Genomic DNA, 27,248 nt, shown 5'->3' on the forward strand with positions numbered 1-27,248 from the left:
TATTTTAGGCCATACAAGGCTTTCTTCAGACGGTAAACTTTGTTCTCTTGTCCATTAACTATAAACCCTTCTGGTTGGTATATATATACTTCTTCCTCCAATACTCCATTCAAAAATATCGTCTTGACGTCCATATGATGTACCTCCCAATCTTGGACTGCTGCCAAGGCTAAGATCATCTTGATTGTGTCCATCCTTGCCACTGGTGCATATACTTCATTGTAGTCGATCCCTTGTTTATGAGAGTATCCTTTTGCCACTAGTCTAGCTTTAAACTTGTTAATACTCCCATCTGAATTTCTCTTAGTTTTGTAAATCCATTTTACTCCTACGACACTTCTTCCAGCTGGTCTGTTCACAAGCTCCTATGTATTATTTTGCTCGATAGATTTTAATTCTTCTCTCATGGCAAGCCACCATTTTTCATCCTTTGCTGCTTCAAAAAAGGTGGATGGATCTACATCCAATTGAGCCACATTAGTTTGGGCATATATGTCAGCCAGGCTTCAGGTTTTTCTTATAGGGGTAGCTGAATCATTTTCACCATCCGAATTCTGATCAGGAATTTCGTTTTCAATATTTCCAGGAGTACCTGGTGTTGATTCTGCATCGTGGAGATTAGAGTTTGCACCATTTTCTCTTTGATCTTCATTTTGAACAATTTCTGGAGCAGATGGTGTGATCACTTGTTCATCTGTCATTGGCTAGGAGGGAGTGGTTTGCTCCTTTGTCGCCTCTTGATCTGTTTTAGATAGAGCATTAAAAAATATAACACTAGAATTTCTAATGCCATTTCCAATCCAATCCCACTCTTTGTCCTCCTCAAAAATTATATCTCTACTAATGATGATTTTTTCCCCCAACTGGATCAAACACCCGATACCCCCTTATCCCAGAGCAGTACCCAACAAGAATCCCAATTTTAGACTTCTCATCTAGTTTGGTTCTTTTCTCATCAGGAACATGCACATGGCAAATACTGCCATAAACACGTAAGTGATTCAAAGATAATTTTTCATTATGCCACATTTCATAAGCTGTTACTCCATTCAATACCTTTGAAGGTAAAGAATTCAACAAGTACACAGCAGTGGAAGCAGCTTCAGCCCAACATTTTTTGGACATATTTTTTTCAAATAGCAAGCACCTTGTCATCTCGATGATCGTCCTATTTTTCCGCTCACTAATGCCATTTTGTTGTGGTGTGTATGGAGCAGTGTAAAGATGAGTGATACCTTCTAATTTGCAATAGTTGTGGAGTATGGCGGAGATGTACTCACCGCCATTATCAGACCGCAAATGCCTTTATCTTCCTTTCAGCTTGCCTTTCTGCAGAAGCTTGAAAAGTTTTGAATACATTGAATGTCTCCGATTTGTTCTTCATGAAATATATCCAACAGTATCGTGTGAAATCATCAATAAAGATAATAAAATACTTACTTCCACTCCAAGATTCTTTTTTAATTGGACCACAGATGTCAGTATGAATCAAATCCAATTTATTCTTGACTCTTGAAAAATTTTGTTTGAATGGAAGTCTGGTCTACTTCCCTTTTTGACACGTTGGGCAGCAATTTTCCACGAATTCAATGTCTGGAACATCCTTGGTCATCCCATTTTTTTTTTAATAATCTCAGATTTTTTATTCCATAATGACCAAGATGGCTGTGCCAGAGTTGAGATTCTGCAGAAAATACCATTGAAACTTCTGCAGGTTGAACCGGATGAGTGTTGAAGATAAAAAAAATCTTTTGTTGTAGCTCAGCATGAAGAACTGAGTGATTTCTTGGGTCTGTGATGTAAAGGTGAAGTCCTCGAACCAAGATTTCTATTTTTTGTCTCAGGATTTGCCCAAAACTTAACAGATTTTGGGTTAAACTAGGTGCATAGTAAACATCTTCCACAATCATGGGCTTCTTCCCTCTAGATAAGTATATGCTGCCAACACCCAGTACTGGAGTGGTGTGCCCTATAGCTGACCTCACAGCTCTTCCTTTTTGAATTCTAAAATTGAAGAGTAACGTTCTGTCACAACACATGTGGTGAGAACACCCACTGTCAAGAATCCAACCTTTTATCGATTGTGTGGTAGTTTCATCAACAGAGTATGTTATTTCCACAGAATCAGGTGAGGTTTCAGTGCAGAATGCTATTTCTAAGTTGCATTCTTCGTCAAACAAAGAAAAATCCACCAAATTTGCGTGTTCGTTCGCCCTATTTTTGTGTATACAGACTCTTTCAACATGCCCTGTTTCCCCACAGCTTTTGCAAATAGCTTTAGGATGGTAGAAACAGAATTGAGCTCGGTGGTTTGTCTTCTTACAGTGGGGGCAAGGTTTGTAGATTTCTTTACGATTTCCCCCTTTTTTCAGTGGATTTTGCTGCACATAACCTCCCTGGCTTGGAGCCTGCAAATTTGATGCTCCTCTGCTGATTGCTAAATTACTAAGATCAAGATTTTCTGCAGATAATAAGACTTCGGTTTTCTCGTGCACACCCTCAACCTCTGGGGGTCTGATTTGCATTCGTTTTTCAGAAGCTTGCAAAGCACTGATAAGTTCTAGAAAAGTGATTTGTTTCAGTTTGTCAGTTTCTTCTAAAGCGCACAACTTTGCCTCAAATTTATTCGGGAGACTCATAGTCGCCTTTTCTACAACCTTTTCTTCAGGTAATTCCCCACCAAGAGCTCGGATCTCATTTACTATTTCGATTGTGCGGTCATAGTAATCTTGAACAGTCTCCTTGTAACTCATCCGATTTGCTTCAAAATCTGAGATACGGTTTCGAATATGGATTTTCCGAATCTGATCACCACCTTCATGAATGGCCTTCAAACGATCAAATATCTTCTTTGGTGTGTTGCAGTTTGCAATTTTGGTAAACATGCTCTCAGTTAGAGCATCATGCAGAAGAGAAGCAGCTTTGTGTTTGTTGATGGTGTGATTTTTGTAGCGAAGTTTTTCATCCTCCCTTGCATCTTCTCCGAGTACTGGTAGGTCTTCTTCTTCTACTCTATACCACAAGTCCTGAGCACGCATGTACGACTCGATCTTGATGATCCATGAGAAATAATTCTTTCCATCCAGAATAGGTGGGCCTTTGTTGAAAGACATTTTGGAAAAAATGTGAAAATATTTGAAGAAAACTGATCAAATAAGGGAAAGCATAGGTATTAGGAATCGAGGAGCTCTGATACCAGTTACAAATAGTTACTATGATATATTTAAGGTGAGTTTAAAATTTAAAATTTAAAATATTTGAGCACAAGTATGTCAAAATAGTATATATCAATTTGGTCAAATTGTTTAAATTTTATTAAAATTATTTTAAAATAGTTATAAAAGTTGTTGTGTATCTACCACAACCTTTATTAAAATCATAAATACATTATAATAGTTATTAAATAAATTCTATACATTATAACAACTACTTGATAATTTTTATTTGTAATAGAATCTATCGCTGGATCACTGATGAGATGGTCATTTGATTTTTTTTTAATGGATGTTCATTTAATATTTCTCTTAATTTAATCTGAGATGCTTTTTTTTTAAAAAAATTTTGCCCAAATTTAAAAAGCATATCTATTTTGGCCTGTAACTGATAATTTTTTTAAAAAATTATTAGTCATTTATTTTTTTGGTATTTTTTTTAAACAATAAAATATTATTATCAATAAATATCCGATAAAATTTTATTATTTTTAATACAGGTAATCCTTTGTTTTTTCAGTGGTGTAAGTGTGTGTATATAAAAAGTGAGCAATTAATTTTTAATCATAAAGATGAGAAATGCAATAAAAAAAATTTGAAACCACTGCATCAGCGCATCTAGTGTCAGTCTCATAAATAAGAAGAAAGTTAAATTATTTACACACAAGTGGAAGACATATACTGAGAATTATCATATACAGTGACATTTTAAGGATCGACCTCAATTAATCCAGACATACTATCATACGTCCACCATCCATCCCACATGAGAAATGTAAGATTTCACTACTTGTGCACAAACGCGACACTTTAGTTTCTGGATTTTGCTGAAGTACTCTGCGAAAAGATAGGTTTAGGATTTTTTAAAGAGATTGTGAGATGAAAAAGTTATAGAAAAAAAAGTTAATCATTATGGATATAAGATTTGAAGTTTAAAAATGCTAAAAAATTTTTAAATGCACTGTTTTATTTTAAAATTAACCATATGGATGAGGCCAATAATTAATAATATATATATATATATATATATATATATATATATATATATATATATATATATATATATATATATATATATATATATATATATATATATATAAAAGTTCTAAAGATATTTTTATTGAAAAGAGAATAATAAATTTTTATATTTTTAATGTGATACATTGGAGACTAAAAAAACTTGGAGATGCCCTTAGCACATTTAATTTTTAAATTTTATTAAAGACATATCTATTTTCTACAATAACTTTTATTCAACTTCCTTTATTGGATCTCTTACCTTTTAAAGACATATCTATTTTATAAAATACCTTTTATTCGACTTGCTTTATACGATCTCTACCTTTTAGACCGTCAATTGCCTAATCATTATAAAATATTTTCAAGTATTTGAGGACCAAATAGTTGATTAGCATTGTCATAACTTTTGGAGTTTCGTCAAGTTTATTTTTTTTTTAAAAAAAAAGAAATGCTCCAAGAACTTAACACCATTTTTATAATGTGTCGCATATTAAGCTGTTCATTCACTGTAAATTGGGAGTATTAAATAACCATAAGACATAATTTTTTTAAAAAAGGGAAAAAATCTTATTTTTGATACTCAACCAAATTTTTTTCTTCTTTTTTACAATGCTTTAGTTTTTTTTCTGAAACATAATCAAATTTTTTGGTTAGATTATATATACTTTATATTGATTTAATAACATTTAAGTTTTTAAGCTGGTTAATTGATGGGTTGGTTAATTTAAAGTTATTGGTCCAAATCTCATTCTTTATAATTATTTTAATCTTTCAATTAAATATATAGGTTGGTCTTATTAGTTAGAGCAATTTTATATATTATTTTTTTTATTGATAAAAAAAAGACAATCCAACACACGAAACTTCCGTTATGCGAGGTCCCAGGGAATGATCTATTATACGCAGCCTTATCTTGTCTTTTTTTGCAAGAGACGGTTTAAAGTATTTTTTTTATTGATCACAAGAAAAAAATTTATGACCATAATTTTACATTGCACTGAATACTAAAAAAATCTATTAAAAAAATTATTTTATAAGATTAAAAAGCCTTCTTTGTTCTAACAAGTATCATTTTTGGTGGTCTTTTCGTTGTGATAAGAAGTTTCACTAATCTATCTTCTTTTGTTTACATATACACAACATGATTGAATTAGAGAGGAGAATTCCTTGCGTGCAAAATCCTTCAAAGAGAAAACTAGTTCTGTGTTGGTTCAGCCTTTCAAAAGGGAATAAATTCAATAGAATTGAGTTCAAGGGTGGTAAATTGAAAAGCAATCTATCAGATCTAACCCTGTGTTTGTTCTGTAGGCTATCGAAAAAGTTTTAGTATAAAGTTTCAGAGACATGGAATCTTGCAGTCACAGGGAAAGAGAACAAATAGAATAGGGTTCCTAGAGCATGGACAAACTCCGAATTCTTCTCCAGGTGTTGTCACCATCCAATTTATCCTATGGAGAATCACAACCAAAACTTTCATTCTGTACAAAAGAGGCAGATGGTCCCTCCATTCTGATAGGTTAAGTGGCATGAATCTAAACAATGTATTAGTTTTGGGGATAGTTTTAGTTTCGGCATTTAAATTTCTAAAAGATTTTAGATTTTAAAATGTTTGTTAGATTCATCAGGTACTACATCTTCTGCATTAAAAGAATGAGAAATAACAGATCCATGTAATCAGTATTTAAGTTATGTTTACTAAACCAACCAATATGCTTTGAACATAATCTTTAAATCAGTGTACAAGTGATTATGTACAGTCTTCTGGTTTTCTAAAGAGGAATTCTACCAACAAGCATGTATAGATCAAAGACCTTTCAAATGGCTAAAACTAATGAGCTTATTATTATTATTGTGGTATTTTTTCAATGGAAGTTTAGGAATAGTTAAAACAAGCATGCCCAATATGCTAGTTGTCAATGAAGTGATTGGGAATCGAGTATAAGAACCCGAATTAACTTACAGTGAGTACATCCTTTCCCGTTTCAGACGCCATTTTGTTTGAAGGACAACACGAGCTAAATCTTGTTTCCCTTCTCTGTTCAGGCCATGGAAAACTCTTTGAAAATTGATTGAGCTTGGAATGATACCGTTATCCAACATTTCGTGAAGAAGTTGAAGAGCCTCTTCTGACTTTCCGGATTTGCAGAGACAGCTCATGAACATTGAGTATGTCTCAAAATCAGGAAATGGACCTTTCAGCTGCATTCTACGGAAAATATTCCTTGCATCTGAAACCATTCCCATGTTCATAAATCCTCTAATAAGAGCAGAAAATGTAACGACGGTTGGCTCACAGCCATCATCTTTCATCTTGGTAAATATCTCGACTGCCCTAGCTATATTTTCCTCGCTGCAGAAATGTATGATTAAGGATGTGTATATGTGGGCTGATTGTGGAATTCCTGCTTCCTTCATTGCCTCAATCTTATCCAAGGCATCTTCAAAACGACCCGCTCTAAGAAGTGCATGAACAATACTTCCATATGTATACTGATCTCTGGTGCATCCATGAAGCTCCATTTCATGTGCTGCCTTAAGTGCCTCATCTACTCTGCCAGCTCGGCACAGAGATTTAACTAACGAGTTATAACCAGCTTGTTCATTGAACCCTCTACTAATCAGAGATTTCATAGACTTCTTTGCATTCACTAACTGTTTGGACTCGCACAAAGAAGAAAGATAAATATCAAGCATCTCTTTGTCTGGCATGTATCCTACTTTGATCATTTCTCGGAATAATTTGACTGCTTCATTGATCTTTCGACCTTTCTTGGCACAGAGATACACGATAAGACACTTATAAGTACTTCCATTTGGCTGATAACCACTGTTTTTCATCTCTTGGAAAACATCTAATGCCATTTTAGTTAGACCTGCTTGGCCATACTGACATAACATAATTGTCCATGTATTAGATGTTATTTCCAAATTTCTTCTGTTCATTTCTCTGAAAAGATATCGCATTTGCTTAAAATCTTTCGCACTTCCCATCACTTTGATTGCTGTGTTGTAGGTTTCTGCAGTGTGGACATAACCGGGCTTTCCGCCAATCCATGAAAAGAATTGCAGAGCTGCACGGCTGTATCGTTGACAACTACAAAGAATGGCCCCAACTAGTTGTGGTGTAAAATTAATAGTGCATCTCTCTAGATCTTCTTGAATAGTGCTCCAGTCAGTGGAAGAGCAAATAATTCTGCGTACTTCCTTAAGATCAGCATCATCGACAATTGTTGCCTCAGAAGATGCAACAGACTCAGGTGAGTAGTTTGAAATTTCATGTCCATGATCAACGCATTGATGATCTGATGATTGGAGAGACAGTTCATGTTCTTGGTAATCAAGTTTGTACAATCTACATATCTGTTTCACTTTCCTAGCTTTCTCCAACTCACCAATTTTGTTTAGAGAAGCAATGACCAAATTAAATAAAGCATCACTAGCATTTACCCTGGAACTCGACATTTCTTCCAAAAGCTTAACAGCTTCTAGGGGCTTGCAAACTTGACAAAGTTCACTGACAAAGACAGAATAAGCTTCACTAGTAGGTTTTCTTCCATTCATCTTCATGGTCTCAAAAACTTCCCAGGCTTTAGAAATTTGATAGTGCTGAACATGACCAGCAACCATATCTGTAATCGTCGCACTATCTGGCTCGATACCGTTTCTCAACATTTCTTCATAAAGTGTGCATGCTGTTTGATAATCACCTGATCTAAAGAGCTCTTGAATCATCTCAGTATAAGTTGAAAGCATTGACTGGCAATCAAATTTTCTCATATCTCCCAACAACTCCAATGGCTTTGTAATATCACCTTTTTTTAGGAAACAATCAATCAAACAGTCATACAACCTACCATTTGCAGGTGAATTTGGTTCAACGCCCTTAACGTCGTCCATAGTCTGATCCATCATTCCTACCCTGCACAAACCCTTCACTAAGGTTTCACAGACATCAGAATCAACAACCAAGCTTTTGTTCTTGATATCCTCAAACAGCTGTTTGGCTTCTTCGATTTTTCCAGAATCACAAAAGCTCCTCAGGATGCACATATAAACCTCACTTTCTGGGACCTGTAACGTCTTCATCATATCAACTCCAACCAATCTAACTGAGGCCACATCGCCTGAACTCGCTAAACAGTCCATAAGCATTTCATAGAACTTCTTCTTGACCACCATGTTCTTGGACGTCATTTCTTTGTAAAACTCTAATGCCAGATCTGCTTGATTTGAGTTACATAAAGTGAAAAGAATTGCTTCATAGATTTTGAGATCGCCTTCGCAGCCAGATTTCTTCATCGCCTCAAATGCACGCAAAGCTTTGCCAATCTGCTTTGCTTTACCATAATGGGATATCAAGGCAGTCCAAGTCTTGAGGTTCTTAGGACACAACTCCTCATCCATTTCATCCACCAACTTCTTCACCAAATTGAAATCCTTAGCTTCTAAAGCAATGTAGATCATCTCATTGTATGTCTCTGTGTTATGGCAAAAGCCCGGCTGAAGCTTGACCCAGTTAAAGAACTGAAGAGCAAAATCCCCAAGTTTCAAGCACTCCTTCAACACCTTTTCTACCACATCTGAACTCCAGGACACACTCAACTCCTCCAAACGCTTTTCCATACGAACCCAAGATGTCTCCGATCGCACAATGCCCATGATCTGTTGAACAATTGTGCCCGTGTCTTCCAGGCAAGGATACCGATATTGCTTTTCTTCTTGTAAACACTCCCCGGGCGCAGTCCCTCCACCATTCGTATAACTCGTACTCTCGCCGGCAATTTGACAAACACCTGGTCGACGACTAAAAGAGCTTCCCCGTTGAGCAAAACCGGCATCAGCAATTTTCAAATACTCAGTAGGAGCGTCAGCTTTGGGGGAAACCACAGGCCCAACGATATCGCTGATCGCTTGGTACAACGGATTAGAAGAGCTCTGTTTCGGTCGGGCGGCCGTCTTCTTCTTCCGGCGAGGCGAGGACTTGTCGGCTGCTCGGGCGTTCGAGGATTTGAACCGACGCAGCAAGCACCGACAAAGCACCGGACCCGACGACGAGAAGAACTGGGAGAGGCGATTGTTCATTTGCTTTCCCGGTGGCGGCTGAAGGTGAGCAATCGGCAATGTCGACAGAACGAAAAGCCGACCAAGAATTTGACATGCAATTATTTATTCGCATTGCTATTTTATATATACACCCTCAGTTTTCCAAAAATTATGATAAACTTTCCACCTTTGACTGTCAATGTTAATTGACTTTGACTTTTGTACGATTAATCATGAATCATAAATTTGACCCTAAGGGTGCGTTTGGTTCAAGTTATGGGGAATAAAATATAACCAAATGTTGTTTGGTTCAACCTAGGTAATGTAACAAAAACTTGTTTGTTTGAAGGTTTTAATGAATACCCTAATTTAATATTTTACCGTATTACCTTCAGTTACAAAACCAACTATACATAATAATAATATTATTATTATTATTATTTATTTTTTTATGTTTTTTTACTTTTCTTTTTCCGGTATATTTTTTTTACTTTTTTATGTGTTTTTTTATTTTTTAATGTTTTTATATTTTTTATATTTATATTTTTTATTTTTTTACATTTTTAAAATTTTAATTTTTTTTATTTTTAAATTTTTTAAAAATTTTTAAATTGTTAAATTTTTAATTTTTAATTTTTTTAAAAATTTTTTAAAAATTTTTAAATTTTTTATTTTTTATTTTTAAAATTTATATTTTTTATATTTTTTATTTTTTTAATTAATTTATTTTTTAAAAAAAATAAATTTTTAGATTTTAAATTTTTTTTAAACATTTTTTTAATATTTTTTTACAATTTTTCTCTTTTTTTTCATTTTTTTCTTATCGGAGGGTATTTTTGGTAAAAAAAATTCGTTAACCCCGGAATCAAAAAAAACCTTAGTTTTCTAAGGTTTTCCGATTCCGGGTTGCATGACCTTTTTGCTGACGTGTCGGGCATGGAACATTACTCGGGAATCATCAAATACCTAAACCAAACAAGGTTTTTGTTGATAACCTTGGATGGATAACCAAGGTTATCAAGAATAACCCCGAACCAAACGCACCCTAAATGATGTGACTGCGTCTAGATCTTGTTTATGCGCCACTCCATTTTTTTTTTGGTTTATCCGCAGGCTGTCCAATGAGTTAGAGAGGGACCAAATAGGACTGTTTAAATGAGCCGAGTTAAGTTGAGTCTAGTTTTAGGGTGTTAAATTTTATTTAATAAGATAATCGAGTCGAGTTGAGTTGAGCTGAACTTAAAATGAACTAAAATTTTGAAATAATTATTCAAGTTTGACTTAATTTATTTTTTACGAGTTTGAGCTTATTTCAAGTTTAATTTGAACTTAGTTCGTTTAGATATTATGGAACTCTCAATTCAAACTTAACTTAGACTTGATTCGAGCTTAGTTCGTTTAGATGTTATCAAACTTTCAATTAAATTTATTTGATTGTTTAAAATTTTTAATTATTTGATTGATTATTAAATTTGATAATTTAAATTTATTTATTTATTTTATTTTATTATTTATTTAACATATTGATAAGAATTTTATATATTAATGAATATAGTCTGTGAACATTGTTCACGAATGTTATTTATGAACATTAATGAGCTAAACACATGTGTTCAAATTTATTTATTTAGTTTAATGAATTATTCAAGTTGTTTGTTTAATTGATCTCGTGTATATTGAACGAACATAAATAAACTTTGGGTAATGCTAAATGGCCAGAATCTGGCCAGCTAGAATCAATACATGCAAGTGTACACATGAGTATTTTGGTAATATCATCTGTGTACATTAATTACATGCATGTACATGCATGCATTTTAATTGGAGCATAGGTAATTCTAGCTGGCCAGATTCTGGCCAACAAGAATTACCGATAAACTTTTACCAAGTCAACCGCCAAATTTGTTCACGAATGTTGAGTTCATTTATAGCCCTAGGAACATAATTACTATAATAACATAGTGATTAAATCCCGATTGACATATATCCTCGGAGAAATACTCATTCCTTCTATCTCCTAGCAATTTGATGATTAGATATAAGTTGATCCTATAATTTATTTCTCTTCGTGTAATCCGGAAATAAATTTAAGGGACGCTTAAAATTAACATAATCACCGCTACTCCAGTTTTTGCTGCGATGACCAAGTGATATTTATTGTTGCCGGATTGATCGAATTCCAAACCCTCTTTTTCCACATCCGGAAATAGACCAGAAAACTCCTCAAATCCATACAATTAAACTGTTCTGTCTGAATAAATTGATAAATCACAGTTGACGTTCCGGTTTCACACTGATTTCATGATTTTAAAAGTCTTCAATGCCATTAGTCTTCAACAAAAATCGATTAATTATTATTTTTACCAATTCATTTCGATGACATTGAATTAATTGCAGTTTAGTTTGACCGTCTCGTTTATACTGTTTCATTATAATTTGACGACTAAAATAAACTGTCGACAACGATGATACACGATTAGAGTTCATATTATACGATCTCGACACCTATAAATATATTTAAAATTACTATTATTTTTCAACAAGATCAACGAACAAATTGCAGTTAAACTAGAACCCATTTGTCTTTCAACTTTAAAAGTCAACAGTTCTTCATAGTTGACCAACGACTTTGACTTTTCAATATATATCGTTGGAAGTAAGAGCAGAATTTGATAATTAACATTAATTTCAAACCACAACCGGCATGCCTTCCTCCAGAAGCGAGCTCCGAGGGCCAAGACCTCCTCCTCTGAGCGTGAACAAGGCATCATGGAAGGCAAAGAAGCAGGCCGCCGGCGGCAGCCGAGACCGTATCGCCGTCTTCTACGTGCACTCGCCGAAGGTGATCCACACCAGTCCGCAAGATTTCATGAGCGTGGTGCAGCGCTTGACCGGAAAATCGCCACCGTCATCATCGTCCTCACTCCGTGGCTCCGGCCACAGCGCCGACGAGATCGGAGCAAGAGGAGGAGGTGGCGGTGAAGACCCCTTGCTGCTTACGCTGGGCTCATCATCATCCATGGCGTCGCCGGCCATTTCTCCGAGTGTGTTTTTCTCTTCTCCCGACTACACATCAGCCCTCTGTTCTAATCGGAAGGGGTTTTAGTTTATTAATCATGTGCCTTTAAAGGCGGTTCGTTGGCCCCAGCGCCTCCGTCAATTCGTCCCTAGGCTAACACGGAGACGATAAATCACAGATGACTACTAACTATTAGTGCAAATGATCAAAACATGAAGGAGGGTTTTAGTTTATTAATCATGGATGTCGATGTTGTTGTAATTTTTCTTTTAATCCGATCCCTTCGGAAGGATATATAATTAGCTTCTGTGTAGAAAATTAATTAGTAGATGATTAATTGGTAGTTGATTCAATTTTAGTTGTGGATGGCCATTAATTGTTTGATGCTTTAACCTTCAATTGACGTGTGAGAAAGAAGGAATCCTTATGCGAGCAGCGTGCGGCGAACCAGAGGATGAATGGCCGTGGGGGATGGAGCCTACGCTATAAAAGGAGGAGCAATTGCTGCACCCAGTTGCCCTCCTCCCTTTTCCACTCTCTCTCAATTCAAGTCGATTCGATTCAATTTATTGGATTGTATATATATAAAAAGGTGAAAGGATGGCCGCCAACATGCAGCTTCTCGCCCTGCTGGCCGCCCTCTGCGCCGTTCTCGCCGGCGTTGCTCTCGCCCACCCCGTCTCCAACCTCACCATCGAAGGCCGCGTTTATTGCGACACCTGCCGCGCCGGCTTCGTCACCTCCGCCAGCCAGTACATTCGAGGTATGCAAATTAGCTTCGGCAAAAATCAGGAAGTGGTTTTTTTTTTGTTTTGACTTTTGTTCGTATATTTTGAGTGCTCCAGGTGCGAAGGTGAAGCTGGAATGCCGGCACTACGAGACGGACGCCGTGAACCAGTACGCGGAGGGGGTGACGGACGCCACCGGGTCGTACCACTTGGAGGTGGAGGACCAACACGAGGAGGAGATCTGCGAGGTGGTGCTGGTGGGCAGCCCCCTCAAAGGCGACTGCGACGAGGTCAGCAACGGGAGGGACCGCGCGCGAATCCTCGTCGCCGGCCGCAGCGGCCTCGTCACCCCAGTCCGCTACGCCAACGACCTCGGCTTCCTCAAGAGCACGCCGCTGCCCCACTGCGGCGCCCTCCTCCAACAGTTCGCTCTCGGCGAAGACGACCACTATTGATCGATCGATCGATGGATGGATGAAGAAATCAATTATTCTTTTCATGCTCGATCAATTAATTACTCCATGTGTTCGAGTGGTGCGTATGCATCGTGTGCATGTGAGGAGCTCTTATTGGCGCAATGGTAAAATTAGTATCGTGTGATCATATATTCGAATCGCGGAACAAGTTTTTTATAATACAAGATCGATTCTTATCCATAATTCTATATTGGCGATAACTTTATGCATTAAAATATATTGATTAATCGATCTATAGATGACAGAGATGTGAGAGGTTTAAGGATCAGAAAATCACGATTCACTGTACAAACTGAAAAAGAATGCCACATCTATCAAAATAATACCAAGCATGTTGATACTTGAAGTCTTACAGAAACACAGCATCAAACAATTTCTTGATGCTGCAAAAGTAATGGATTCTCGGGGAGTGTTACCAAGCTTGTCATTTTCATGCATTGTAGTGCCAACTTTTGCATTTCTAGTCCAACACTACAAGAAATATTGTTTAGGTAGAACGCGAACATCAAACATTGAAAACACTCCCAAAAAATGGTGGCATAACTGTACATAGAAGAATACGGAGAGAACAAGAAATAATATGAGAGTAATAAAATCTATTGTTAATTGATATTTGTCCTAAGAACGATACAATATATAATGTTTAAAAAATACTTGATCAATTGACCAATTAATAGTAATAGAATTATTCTAAGAATAATTCTATGTGAATTATTCTAATAATTATAACAAAATTATTAGAATAATCCAAATACTAATTTGATTTGATTTTGTGATTTGATCCGGTCAATTCTGATAATTCTCTTTTATCTCTTTTACCCCCCGACAAACTTAACGGGAGATCTTTGACGTTGAATTTATTTGCTAACTTGTTGAAACGTTGTCTGGATAATGGTTTAGTAAAGATATAAGCGATTTGATCTTCAGCAGAAATATAAGAGACGGATAACTGTTGAGTTGCAACACGTTTACGAACAAAATGAAAATCAATTTCCACATATTTTGTACGAGCATGAAAGATTGGATTTGTTGTGAGATATGTTGCTCCAATATTATCGCACCAAATTTTTGGTGCAATATTTGATGCAAGTTGAAGTTCAGAGAGAAGTGATTGAAGTCAAATAATTTCTGACGTTGTATTTGCTATACCTTTATATTCTGCCTCAGTGCTTGAACGAAATACTGTAGGTTGCTTTTTCGAATTCTATGAGATAAGATTTCGTCCAAGAAATATTACATATCCACTAGTAGAGCATCTATCTTCAGGAGAACTTGTCCAACCCTCATCACTATATGGATGTAAATCTCGAGATGATTGACGATATAAAAGAAGACCATGTAGAATAATACCTTTGAGATATCGAAGTAGAAGCCAAAATATTGAAATGAAATATTTAATTAATTTTTTATTAAAACATTAAAATTAAAATTAAATAATGCTTTAAATTTTTTTTTCCATACTTAGGAAAACATTCTTGCTTAGAATTTTTACTTGGAAAATCTTTAGAACTATTTTTGCCTAAGTTAAAAGGTCTTCTAAAATTAATTTTTTTTTGGTTTAACTTAAAATTTTTCTTGCAAAAACTTAAGAAAAATCTTAGAATTTTTTTTTCAAAAGACTTAGAATTTTTTTCAACGGACTTAGAACTTTGGTTAAATCTCTTCTTAATTAACTTAGAATTTATTTTGAAATATTTTGTATCCCGTTTTTACTGTAATCAAAGGGGGAGAAATAGGTACAAGTTAAGTTTAGGGGGATTAAAACTAACTTTGGTTTTGATCTTTTCAACATTGAGTATTAGAACTAAATTTTATGCTTGTTGCAATTTAGTGTAATTGAAAATTTAGACTTTAAATGTTAGTTTTGTAATTTCTTTAAATTACTATTTGTCTGTTTTTACCCTAACTTAAACTTGGGTTGATGCACATTAAAAAGGGGGAGATTGTTGGACGCCGTGGTAGTTTTGATGTGAGCAACCAAATTTAGGTTAGGTCATGTTTGTCTTTTGATCCCTGTGTCTAAGTGTGTAGAAGCTTAGGAGCGCAGGAAGTCGAGCGAAAAACGCAGCTAGTGAGAAGGACGACACGGGAAGAGAGCCGACGGGCTCGGTGCATCCGAAGGACGAGAGAGCTGCGAAAGAGTACACCGGTGGACGAGAAGAACGTGTGCGACGTTCGAGGGACGTAAAGCCGAGACATAAACCTGCTCGAGAAGAAGGTCGGGAATTGGGTTCGGGTGAGCCCTATTCCGGTTGGCCGCAATCACCCAAAAGATCAGAACTTCAGAAGGAGAAAGGAAGCCGAAAGGAGCTGAAAAAGCTAGTCAGAGGCGCCTCAGACCAATGCTGAGGGCGCCTCAGCTGCCTCCACTATTTGAGGCGCCTCAGACAGCTTGGAGGCACCTCAGACCTAGTCCGAGGCGCCTCCAAGGCTATTTGAGGCGCCTCCAAGGCTATTTGAGGCGCCTCAGACCCAGTAAAAATTGTCGTTTGCAATCGGATAAAGTTTTATCCGGTTGACTTGGTTAGAGGCGCCTTGGACCTTGTTGGAGGCGTCTTGGAACTTTGAGATAGTATTTTCAAGAGCTATTTAAAGGCTCCTGGAGCTAGGAAGTATTCATTCATTCAAGCAATCAACTTTGTAATCAATTCCTAGCAACTAATAAGCGTTCTAAGTGTAAAAAGGCTTCTCCGCCTACAGTGAAGGAGACTCTGCTAGTGGAGCTATTCAACCGTCTTGGATTAACAACCGTCTTGGTTGTAACCAAGTCAACTTCTGGTCTCCCTTTCTTTTCTATTATTTCATTATTTTTATAGTTGATATTATTTTAAGTTGAAAGCCTTGAGAAGGGTATAATTTTATTTTACAGGCAATTCATCCCCTCTTACAGACCCCGCTGCACCAACAGATGCCACTATACCTGCTTTGTTTGAGGCATCAATAAATTAAAGCTTCTTGTATGAAGGTAGCTAACTCGATTACATGTCCCAAGGTTATGGTTATGAGCCTTCTCAAGCTTAGAGACTACCCATCCTCTAGAGTTACGTATCACCTCCATCATTGCCTTGCAACCTTCCCTCATTGACATTCTTTCACATTTTCCCATCCCTTCACCTGAGGGTTTCTTCCATTGTACACCTTACTTAGAACACACAAATCTCTTCATAATAAGGACCTCCTCAACACCCTTAGAATGTCAGGAACTGCCCACCCGGAAGGGGAAACCTAATTGGTGAGCATAATCATTGTAGAATGACTTTGCAGCCTCATCAGATTCAAACTTCATACCTTATACGGGTTCTTTACTATCCTTTGTACTAACAGAAGCCAAATCCTTAACTGGTTGAATAATGATTCCAACAGAAATATTTGAGAGATCTTCAGAATGAGTTGCAAGCGATGAATTACCATTCTCACAGGGGTGGGCAGCGGCATCTAGTGACATCGAATTTGGGGCCTGAAGGTCTAAGCATCTAATTTGATTCCTTAAGTTATCAAATGTGTATTGATTTCCCCCAAACAGTTCCATACAACAACATCAACCAAGTTTTATACCAGTGGGGTTTACTATTTTCATATTGGTAATTGATACGGTTGGTAATGGAGGGGCCCAAGAGGAAAGGGTGAGAAGGGTCAAGGCCATATGGCGGTCAAAAGTCAAGAGAACATGACAGTCAATAGTCAAGCTGACTAGGCAGTCAAAGGCAAGCATATGGGGTAGTCAGGGGTCAGGCAGACTTGTCGATCAAGGGGGAAAAGTAGTTGAAAGACAAAGGGAGACGACAGACGGAGCACTGGGCACAAGTCGGAAGTGGCAGAGCTGTTCAGAGTCAGCTCGGTCTGCAGGTCTGCGATTCGAAGGCCCAGAGGTGCCAGTCGCGAATCATAGGTCGGAACCGGGCAGAGGCAGGTCGGGATCGGCAAAGCTGGGCAGAGGCAGCTCGATCTGCAGGCCTATGGTCGAGGGACAGGTCACAACTCACAGGTTGGAAGTATCAGGTCGGCGTAGAGACGGCTCGGTCCGCATGCCTGCGATTCGAAGGCCCGGAAGTGCAAGTCACAAATCATAGATCGGAAGCGTCAGAGCTGTGCAAAGACAGCCCGATCTACGGGCTTACGGTCGAGGACCAGCAAGTACTCATGGGTCAGGAGCGGCAGAGCTGGGTAGAGGCAGCCCGACTTACAAGCCTGCGATTCGAAGGTCCGGGAGTGCAAGTCACGACTCACAGGTCAGAAGCAGCAGAGCTGGTCGGAGTCAGCCCGACTGGCAGGTAACGCTTAGAGGCGGGATCTGGTCAAGGGCGTGAGGTAGATGCAGACCGCGATAAATAGGACGAGCTAAGCTGTGCAGGGGTCGGAGGATCACAACTGTCTGTCAACGGTAATCATTGCATACCAGGGAGATGTGCGGAGGCGGAGTTTCCTAAGTGAAAAGATGCTCTCATAACCAATGACAGCCTGACAGATGTTCTTCACTACGAGACAAAACCCCTGTGTAAAGGCGGAGGTTCATAAACAAGAAGATGCCTTCACGACCAATAGTAGCACGACATGTGTCGGGGATATACGACAAAGCCCAGCGTCTAACGTTTTCTGACAGGATGGCAGGTTCTGGAAGTAGGTGGGTGCATAAAAAGGAAGAGATTCCTTGTACGCGGGTACGCGCTCTCTCGTCATTTTTTCCAGAACTTTTCATTTTGAGTCTCTCTGCTTTTTCTGGGGAAAAAGGACCTGACTTGAGTGTCGGAAGGCCTGATCCGAGGACTTTTTCCCTGGGTATCGGTCTCTAACGGAGAGGGAGGATTGTCTGAGTGTGCGCAGGGTCCTGCAGCAGCGTCAGCCACCCGTGGGAGCCGGATCACCTACGACTTTCCGTCAACAACCAGGCCACCACGACCGGCCTCCGTCCAACTGAGCCTTCGGACAGGACCAAATTTGGCGCCGTCTGTGGGAAACACAAGAGCCTGATCCGAAGCGTGAAGATGGAGGACTCTGGTCGAAGTTCCAGCAGAAGGATTAATGTCACCATGACTGCGGGGGAGTACGAACTCTTTAAGGAGGTCAGGAAGCAAGCCGCCTCTGAAAAACAAGGAATAGTCTCACGACCCCGCCTGGCGCCCGAAGCGTCTAAAGAACCAGCTCCTGCCTCCGACAGGGGCTCAAAGAGGAAGCAGCAGGAAGAACTCCCTCGTACTTCATTCCGAGAGCCTCGCCGCAACTATCATCAGCCTGGACCTCGCGAGCATAGTCCGAAGAAAGAAGAGCCGCTGGCGTCGGTGGCAGAGAGCTCTCTACATCCACCCCGGGATGCAGGAAAGGGAAAATCTATAGCCTCTGCCAGAGATCTGCCTGAAGATCCGGATGACAAGGTACCTTTCTCGGCTCAGATCCTGAGGGAAAGCCTACCTAGGGGTTATCGAGCCCCGAACATTGTAGAATACGATGGGAGCAAGGACCCGGAAGAACACCTTTGGAAGTTCAAGAACGCGGCTATCTTGTATCAATACAGCGATGCTGTCAAATGTCGAGTATTCCTACACACCCTGTCCGGGTCGGCGCAGAAGTGGTTCGATGGATTGCCCCCAGAGTCCATCAATCGCTTCATGGATTTCAAAACGGCCTTCCTACGCCGTTTCGCCAGTAGTCGTAAGTATCAAAAAACCGACCACTGTCTTTTTGCTCTCAAGCAGGATTCGACCGAGCCCTTGCGAAGCTACATCAACCGGTTCAGTCAGGTGGCCAATGACGTCCCCTCCGCCACCTCAGAAATATTGATGAGCGCCTTCTCCCACGGATTACGAGAAGGGGAGTTCTTTAGGGACCTCATCAAGAACCCTGCTCGGAGTTTTGACGATATGGTGGAGAGAGCTTCTTGCTACATCAAGGTGGAGGAAGTTTAGACCGCTAGGCGGAAGGCCGAAAGGACGGTGGCTCCAGGCAACCGACCTGAAAGGAGAGTACCGCAACCAGCTCAGCCCTTCCAGCACGGTCAACCCAGGCCTTCCCCTCAGCCCGCTCAGGGAGTCAGACCAGCTCCGCGAGTTGCTGCTATACACGCACCCAGACCTGGACCAAGGGGAGCACCATATTGCACATATCATCGGTCCAGGATACACGATCTTAGTAACTGCTTCCAATTCGCTCGTGATTCCAGGAGAGCTGCCGAGCAGGGTCTGCCCCCCCCCCCGGAGTTAGCGCCCCAAATACAGAGGATGGAGGAGGAACGGGCCGCGGCTGGACGTGCTCGTCAGACCCGACCCGACCTAGCTGGCCCATCTAACCAAGCTGGCCTCGGGGAAGACCGAAGAGATGCCGGAGAACTGGAGAACCGGGGCAACGCTGCTGTGCGAGAGATTGGCATGATTTCAGGAGGGCCCACTGACGGGGACTCAGGCCGAGCCCGTAAGTCACACGGTCGGCGATTGTATGTGGGAGTTGTGGGGTGCAGACACGAGCAGGCATCTGGCCCTGTCATTAGCTTTGGGCCACAAGATTTGGAGGGTCTGGAACTGCCCCACGATGACACTCTCATAATCAAGGCCGTTATCGCTAACAGCCGAGTGGCTCAGGTCTTTGTGGATACCGGGAGCTCGGTCAATATTTTATTCAGAGCTGCGTTCGAGGAGATGCAGATTGACGCCGCTGAACTCCAACCCGTAACCACTTCTTTGTACGGGTTCACAGGCAATGAAGTCAAGCCCATGGGTCAGATTAAGCTGGCTATCTCCATGGGCACTGAGCCACTGGTGCGCACCCGGAGGAGTACCTTTATAGTAGTGGATTCGCCTTCCTCCTACAACGTCATCCTGGGAAGGCCAGCTCTGCATGAGTTCCGGGCTGACGTCTCCACTTTTCACCAAAAGATCAAGTTTCCGGTCGGCGAGCAGGTTGGGGAAGTCAAGGGAGAGCAGAAGGTGTCCCGCAGCTGCTACATTGATATGGTCCGGGTGGAGGCGCGCAAGAGTCGGAGGACACAAGATGATGGAGTGCACGCTATCCAGGAGGAGCCTCTGCCTATTGCCGAGGAGCCTATCCCTTAGGAAGAAATTTGGCTGCATGCGGACAGAGCAGAGAGCATCACTTGCATTGCCAGTGACTTACCACCGGAGCTTAAGTCGGAGCTGATACAATGTCTGATCCGCAATAGGGATGTTTTTGCTTGGTCATCGGAAGAGCTGCCCGGGGTCAAACCAGAAGTAGCTGAGCACAAGCTGCATATTATACCCGAGGCCAAGCCAGTCAAGCAGAAAAAGAGAAACTTCTCTGCCGACCAAAATAAGATTATCCGAGCTGAAGTGGATCAACTTAGGAAGGAAGGACATGTTCGAGAGGTGCAATTCCCGTCCTGGCAGCACAAGTGGAGGGTGTGCATAGACTTTCACGACCTCAACAGAGCCACCCCCAAAGACTGTTATCCTCTCCTGCGGATCGATCAGGTGGTGGATTCAACTGCCAGCTGTGAGAGGATATGCATGATGGACGTTTATCAAGGATATCATCAGATACCCTTGGCTATGGAGGATCAGGAGAAAGTCAGCTTCATAACGGTCGACGGTACTTTTTGCTATACGGTCATGCCGTTTGGACTCAGGAACGCTGGGGCTACTTACCAAAGGATGATGGACAAAGTCTTTCGGAGTCAGATCGGGCGGAACGTAGAGGTCTATGTCGACGACATCCTAATCAAATCCCCCCTGACGTCCAGTCTAATAAAAGATGTAGAAGAAACCTGCGGGACTCTAAGGCAGTATGACGTGAAGCTGAACCCCTTGAAATGCTTGTTCGGAGCCAAAGGAGAGAAGTTTCTGGGCTATCTGGTGACTGAACGAGGGATAGAAGCCAACCCTGAGAAGGTTCAAGCACTCCGGAATATGCGGATCCCTCAGAACCTGAAGGAAACGCAGAAGCTGGTTGGTCGGATAACAGCGTTGTCTCGATTCATCTCCAGATCTGCAGATCGAGCTGCGCCCTTCTTCAAAGTGCTCAGGAAAGCGGCCAAGTTTCAGTGGACGGAAGAATGCACACAGGCCTTTGAGGAGTTAAAGCAATACCTGGAGTCTTTGCAATCGTTGTTTAAGCCTGTTGTGGGAGAACCCCTTTGGGTCTACTTGTCAGCCACCCTCAAGGCCGTGGGGGCCGTGCTAGTTAAAGAGCAGGATAATGTACAGCGGCCAGTGTATTTTTTCAGCCATCTATTGAAGGGGGCTTAGTCTCGGTACACAGCACTGGAAAAGTTGGTTTACGGACTTGTTCTCATGGCTCGGCGCCTCCGACCGTATTTTTTGGCGCATCCCATCATCGTCCTGACAAATAGTACGATGGGTCGAGCTCTCACCAAGGTGGAGGTAGCAGGTCGGCTTATCAAATGGGCAACCGAGTTAGGAGAATATGATATACAGTATCAGCCCCGAACCGTGATCAAAGCACAGGCTCTGGCGGATTTGTTGACAGAAGTTTATCAAGCGGACTCGGAAGAGGTCTGGAAAATTTATGTAGACGGATCAACTACCCATCGAGGAAGTGGTGTAGGTGCACTTCTAATATCTCCGCAGGAAGACATTATGCAGCTAGCTGTACGGCTAAATTTCAGAGCTACCAACAATGAGGCAGAGTATGAAGCCCTATTAACAGGTTTGCAAGCAGCTCGGCATGTGGGGGCAAGCCGAGTCGTAATATACTCAGATTCGCAGCTAGTAACTCAGCAGGTGACCGAACATTTTGAAGCAAACAATGAAAAGATGCAAGTTTACAAGGAAGCCTATGAGAAGATGAGGAAAGATTTTAAAGAGGTCACAGTCACTAAGATTCCCAGGGCTGAAAATGAAAGAGCGGATGAGTTAGCTAAAATGGCCAGCTCCCTGACCACTTGGACGTTTGACAGATCTATAGCACAGACCTTCCTTGTAGCTCAGATATATCTACAAAATAACCTGGAAGAAGTAATTGATTGGAGGGCACCCATAATAAGCTTCCTCCAACAAGGAGTTGTACCCACCAACTTAGAAGAGGCGTGCATGCTCAGGAGGCAGGCCCATTCTTATGTTATGATCGGAGATCAGTTGTACAAAAAGTCTTTCTCCAGATCTCTGCATAAGTGCTTGAATATGGAAGAAGCGGATCAGGCCTTGTGGGAGATACATTTGGGATGCTGTGGCAACCACGCAGGTGGAAGAACGCTGGCCCGAAAAGTGCTATTGGCCGGGTATTTCTGGCCTACCCTGTAGAAGGACGCACAGAAACTGGTGAAAACTTATTTGTCGTGCCAGAGGTATCAGAACCTGACGCACCGACCCACAGAGTTGCTGAGGACTTCTATAGTGTCTTGCCCGTTTGACCAATGGGGTATGGATATCGTAGGACCTTTCCCGATGGCTACAGGGCAAAGACGTTTCTTGCTAGTAGCAGTGGATTACTTCTCCAAGTGGGTGGAAGCGGAAGCCCTGGCCAAAATCACTGAAGATGCGGTGATCCAGTTCTTGTGGAAGAATATCTTCTGCAGATTCGGCCTATCTCACAAATTGGTGTCGGACAATGGCAGACAATTTCAAGGACGCAAAATACAAAATTGGTGCAAGGGGTTCGGCATAACGCATGCCTTTACTTCGGTGGCTCATCCTCAGAGCAACGGTCAGACAGAGGTGGTCAATCGAGAAATAGTGCGAGGGCTCAAGGTCAAGCTGGATCATACGGGAGGCAGTTGGGTGGACGAGCTGTCGAGCATTTTGTGGGTCTATCGTACAACACCCCGAGAAAGTACAGGTCTGACACCTTTCCATTTAGTATATGGCAATGAAGCAGTGGTACCTCTGGAGGTCGGGATACCATCCGTGAGAAGAATGATGTACGACCAAGAAAACACAGAGCGGTAGCTGGCCGAACTGGATTTCATCAGCGAAATCCGCGAGCAAACAGCTGCCAGGCTGGAAGCCTATAGGCAGAGGATGAGACAGAACTATAACAGAAGGGTGATCCCTCGTTTCTTTGGAGAAGGAGACTTAGTATAGAAGCAGGTGAAGCCCTTAGGGGAAGTGACAAAGCTGGCGCCACAATGGGACGGACCATACAAAGTCATCAAAAAACTGGCATCAGGGGTCTATTATTTGCAGGATGCTCAAGGAAGGAATCTAGACCGACCTTGGAGTGCTAACTACCTACGGCCCTATCGAGTATGAAGGGTGTCAACTTTATAGGTATAAGCCAGATCGGCCGAGGGTTCCGGAGACGATAGGATAGTCAAGTAAAAATTCGAAGATACTGATGTACATGTAAAAATCTCATCAGTTTTAAGCAGTTGAAACAAATCATTGGAAAGGAGCAAATATCTCATCCGGAAAGCCTTGAATGATCTTCCCTTGATCTAAGAAGTTTGCGGGAGGGATAGAGCTCAAGAAGTCCCGTGCATGCAGTTGTCTGATAACTCCAGCCGCCGTGTATGGTACGGTCGCAGCAAAGCGTGCCCCAGCCTAGGATAAAAATTCAGGAGAGCTCAGATAGGACCTTCGACTTCGCAGGTAGCGATCATCCTCTCCTTCTTGATAGACCGCCAGGGCAGTGGATACTCCTGTCAAAGCCGCCCAAGACTGGGATAGTTCCGCCCTCAAGGCCTCCAGCTCAGCCCCTTGAGTCTCCAACTGTGCCGCCTGAACCTCCAGTTTATTGTTCTTCTCCTGCATAAGAGTATCCTTAGACTGTATCTCCTGAGCTTGGTGGGCTAGTTGCTGCTGATACCCCGCTTCAGATGCCGCTCTCTCCTCTCTCACAGCTCGGAGCTCATCTTTGACCTGTGTCAGGGACCGTTTCTGCCGGTCGGTCTGATTAGTTAAGGCTTGGATTTCTGCTCGCAATGCATAGCTGGCTTGGGCGGGGTCATTAAGTTGCAGCTCTAATTCGGAGACTCTCTCCCGGAGTTCTTTGCTTTCGTGATGGAGGTTGTGGAAAGATTGGTTCAGCACCAAAGATTCTGCATGAGTCTAGATGGAAGAAACAACCTTCAGCTGAGGTAAATTAATGGCAAGTGCGAGGTGAGAAATACTTACTTTAGCCCAGGACTTTGAGAACCTATCCATCTGGGCTAATGGTGACAAACTACCCATTTGACTCATGCTCTCCGCCCACAAGTTGCCAAGAGAGCCTTTCATCATCAGAAGGCTCGTGGGGGCGTCATGTCGCCGAGCAAGAGCAGTTTCGGAGGGGATAGTGGTCCTGTAATAATGGCGGGTGGAGGAGGAAGGTTGAGAAGGGCCGGCGTCAGCACCAGGAGGAGCGGGAGGTGGCTCGGGAACGGGTTCAGTTGGCACGGGGTCGTGACGATCGCTTGGGCTATCTTCCTGAGCAAGAGTGGCAGCAGAGCGGAACGCAACTGGTCGTCCCCTGTAGGGGTTGGGAGAGGCTGCCAGATAAAGAAAACAAAAATAAAGAGGGAAGTGATGTCAGAGCCAGTCACGACGGCAGCAAGGGGCAATGTGGGAGTATAAGGAACAGAAGCAAGCGTTAATGAAGTCAGACCTGGTTTGCGGCGACGCCTGTGAAGCAGAGGCTGGTTATCGGAGTCAGAATCCTCAGAGCGAGGCTGACCCTGTGAAGAAGCTGCAGCACCCCTGTCTATGGCGCCCCGACCGGATGAGCTTCGACCTGCGCGAAGAAGGGCTGTGCGACCATGTCTGGAGGCCCGGGGGGCTCCTCGGAAGACGCGTCTAGCCAGATGGCCAGCTGGAGCATGACCTCGATCTCGGCTCGGGGCAGCAGGTGAAGGAGAAGCGTTGTGTGAGGCGGGGTTGGAAGTAGACTGAGGCGCTGCCCCAGATGAGGTGGATCCAAAATAAGAGAGTAGCCTCCTCTCCAAGATCACCCGACCGCGCCGTATTATTTCCAGATCACTGAGAGGCAAAGGTAGAACCTCTGATGCGCGGCGCAAAACCTCAGCTGTAGGCGCCAACGCGAAGAATCAGTCTAGTAAAAAATGAGCGAAAGGGGGAGCTCAGCACAAACTTACCTAAGGAGTGCGGTGTCTCAGGAGAAGGAGGGCTCAGCCTGAAATAAGAGAGTAGGTCACCAGATAGCAGTCTTGTCAGATTCAGGCGCCAATCCTCCATCTGGGTTGCAGCCATATTAAAGTGGAGATCCATATGGAACTCTTCCAATGTCGGGGGTAGAGGCAGAGCCGGTTGCCAGCGCATGGGTCAGTCTGTTTCCTCTAGAAACCGGAGAAAAAAGAACTTTTTCCTCCAGTTAGCACTGAGAGGAGGGAGAGGAGAGAAGAAAGCAGTGTGGTTGCGAGCTTGGAAATAAAAAAGACCGTCGGCGTGTCGAGCAAGAGCAAAGAAGCAGTGAAAAAGGGGAGCTGACCAGGAAACCTCACAAACTTCGCAGAGTATTACGAAGCCACATAAAATCTTTATGGAATTGGGAGTTAGCTGACCTAAGGGGATCTTGAAGTAGCGGCACACTCCAGATAAAAAAGGATGTGGGGGTAAACGGAGGCTAGATACAAATTGCTCAGTGAAGAAAGTACAAGAATCCGGCGGAGGATCGAAGTACAAGTTCACACCAGTAGGGATGATGGGGCGAAAGCTAGTAGGGATTTCATAAGTGTACCGTAGGTCATCCCAATCCAACTCAGCGAAAGTCGAAGCGTCTGGGAAGTGCTCCGCCAACAAGGAGATCCAAGAAGGAGAAGTCATTGCGAAAGAGATTATCTCAGGAGATAGAAAGAACAAACGAAAAGAAGAGGCTTGGAGAAGAAGAAGGAGCGCGGCAAAGTCTCGGAGGAAGTCAGTTGGCAGCAGCGACGGTTGGGTGCCCCGTGGTGGCGGCGAATCATAAGGGAAGACAAGAAGCAAGAAGATACTTATAGGTATGGTGGAGGAAGGATATTTTCGTACGTTAACAACGGATGGTGGATACAGGGGCGGAAATAGACAGGGAGCGCTCTGCGATGAGCCTCGAGAATATAACCAGAGAGCATTATAGGAAAGGCAAAGGCTCGAGGCACAAGGCGCCTCATGAGGTACGAAAAAAGAGGAAAGAGAAAAAAGGGGGAAAAGGGGCACGCTCAGTTCAGCCAACTTTTCGCCGAACAAGTGATTGCCTCGTAAGGACAAAGGTGGGCGGAAGCTGTTGGTTGCTACTCGGAAAGCCTAGAGGTTCCACTGTACAAAAATTTTGTACAAAGGTCTGAACCTTTTCCTAGCTACCATGTGTTCTTTTAAATTAAATTTTGGATCGCCTGCGGAACTTAACACGTTTGATCCAAAACTTAATCTATTTGTTCTTTTAGGTTTTGACTTGGATCTCCTGCGGAACTTAACACGTTCGATCCAAATCACCTAAGTTATTAATTCCATTAAATATTAATTTCCATAATTGGTTCCCAGTACTGACGTGGCGAGGCACATGGCCTTCTTGGATATGGGAGTAACCACCACCGACTAGACAAAACCTTTTATAGAAAGATAATATTTAATTTCCTAAAATAACTTTAGGTTAACCAAAAGGAACAATCAAATCATAAGGAAAAGAAGAAAACATAAGAACACTACATCGAAAATAAATTCGAAATACTAGAATCGTAAGCCTCTTGTATTTGGTATTATTTCCAAAAATAACTAGTATGATGCGGAAAGGAAAAATACTAGTTATACCTTTTAGAAAGACCTCTTGATCTTCTACCGTATTCCTCTTCTAACCTCAGACGTTGTGTGGGCAACGATCTTCCGAGATGAGAACCACCAAGCACCTTCTTCTTCCTTCT

The 27,248-nt window shown here is 41.8% G+C and overlaps 4 protein-coding genes across 4 annotated transcripts; 2 read left to right on the forward strand and 2 right to left on the reverse strand.

Moving 5' to 3' along the window:
- Positions 1-840: 840 nt before the first annotated feature.
- LOC121993906 lies at positions 841-3,113 on the reverse strand. Its single transcript, XM_042548161.1, has 3 exons — positions 2,235-3,113; positions 1,295-1,378; positions 841-1,056 (listed from the first exon to the last, which is right to left on the reverse strand). Exons 1-3 carry the CDS (start codon positions 3,111-3,113, stop codon positions 841-843), a joined length of 1,179 nt encoding a protein of 392 aa, XP_042404095.1.
- A 729-nt stretch (positions 3,114-3,842) lies between these two features.
- On the reverse strand, positions 3,843-9,372 carry LOC121995659 (putative pentatricopeptide repeat-containing protein At5g06400, mitochondrial). Its single transcript, XM_042549398.1, has 2 exons — positions 6,193-9,372; positions 3,843-4,049 (listed from the first exon to the last, which is right to left on the reverse strand). Exons 1-2 carry the CDS (start codon positions 9,312-9,314, stop codon positions 3,938-3,940), a joined length of 3,234 nt encoding a protein of 1,077 aa, XP_042405332.1. The 5' UTR covers positions 9,315-9,372; the 3' UTR covers positions 3,843-3,937.
- A 2,595-nt stretch (positions 9,373-11,967) lies between these two features.
- Positions 11,968-12,855, forward strand: LOC121993668 (VQ motif-containing protein 20-like). The gene has a single exon (XM_042548026.1). The coding sequence runs from the start codon at positions 11,980-11,982 to the stop codon at positions 12,379-12,381; it is 402 nt and encodes a 133-aa protein (XP_042403960.1). The 5' UTR covers positions 11,968-11,979; the 3' UTR covers positions 12,382-12,855.
- Positions 12,856-12,877: 22 nt separating this feature from the next.
- Positions 12,878-13,592, forward strand: LOC121993667 (pollen-specific protein C13-like). The gene is made up of 2 exons (XM_042548025.1): positions 12,878-13,057; positions 13,140-13,592. The coding sequence occupies exons 1-2, from the start codon at positions 12,895-12,897 to the stop codon at positions 13,475-13,477; spliced, it is 501 nt and encodes a 166-aa protein (XP_042403959.1). The 5' UTR covers positions 12,878-12,894; the 3' UTR covers positions 13,478-13,592.
- Positions 13,593-27,248: the final 13,656 nt, after the last annotated feature.

Source organism: Zingiber officinale, chromosome 6A, assembly GCF_018446385.1.
Source record: "Zingiber officinale cultivar Zhangliang chromosome 6A, Zo_v1.1, whole genome shotgun sequence".
NCBI lineage: Eukaryota > Viridiplantae > Streptophyta > Magnoliopsida > Zingiberales > Zingiberaceae > Zingiber > Zingiber officinale.

Bases quoted from the DNA above. Each gene is read 5' to 3' on its own strand.
- LOC121993906 (XM_042548161.1), bottom strand. From the start codon at position 3,113: ATGTCTTTCAACAAAGGCCCACCTATTCTGGATGGAAAGAATTATTTC. The intron at 1,379-2,234 runs GTCTGTATACAC...TATTTCATGAAG, and splicing joins AAACAGGGCATGTTGAAAGA to AACAAATCGGAGACATTCAA. The intron at 1,057-1,294 runs GTCTGATAATGG...TTACCTTCAAAG, and splicing joins GGAAGATAAAGGCATTTGCG to GTATTGAATGGAGTAACAGC.
- LOC121995659 (XM_042549398.1), bottom strand. From the start codon at position 9,314: ATGAACAATCGCCTCTCCCAGTTCTTCTCGTCGTCGGGTCCGGTGCTT. The intron at 4,050-6,192 runs GTAAGTTAATTC...ATCTTTTCGCAG, and splicing joins CGGGAAAGGATGTACTCACT to AGTACTTCAGCAAAATCCAG.
- LOC121993668 (XM_042548026.1), top strand. From the start codon at position 11,980: ATGCCTTCCTCCAGAAGCGAGCTCCGAGGGCCAAGACCTCCTCCTCTG.
- LOC121993667 (XM_042548025.1), top strand. From the start codon at position 12,895: ATGGCCGCCAACATGCAGCTTCTCGCCCTGCTGGCCGCCCTCTGCGCC. The intron at 13,058-13,139 runs GTATGCAAATTA...TGAGTGCTCCAG, and splicing joins CGCCAGCCAGTACATTCGAG to GTGCGAAGGTGAAGCTGGAA.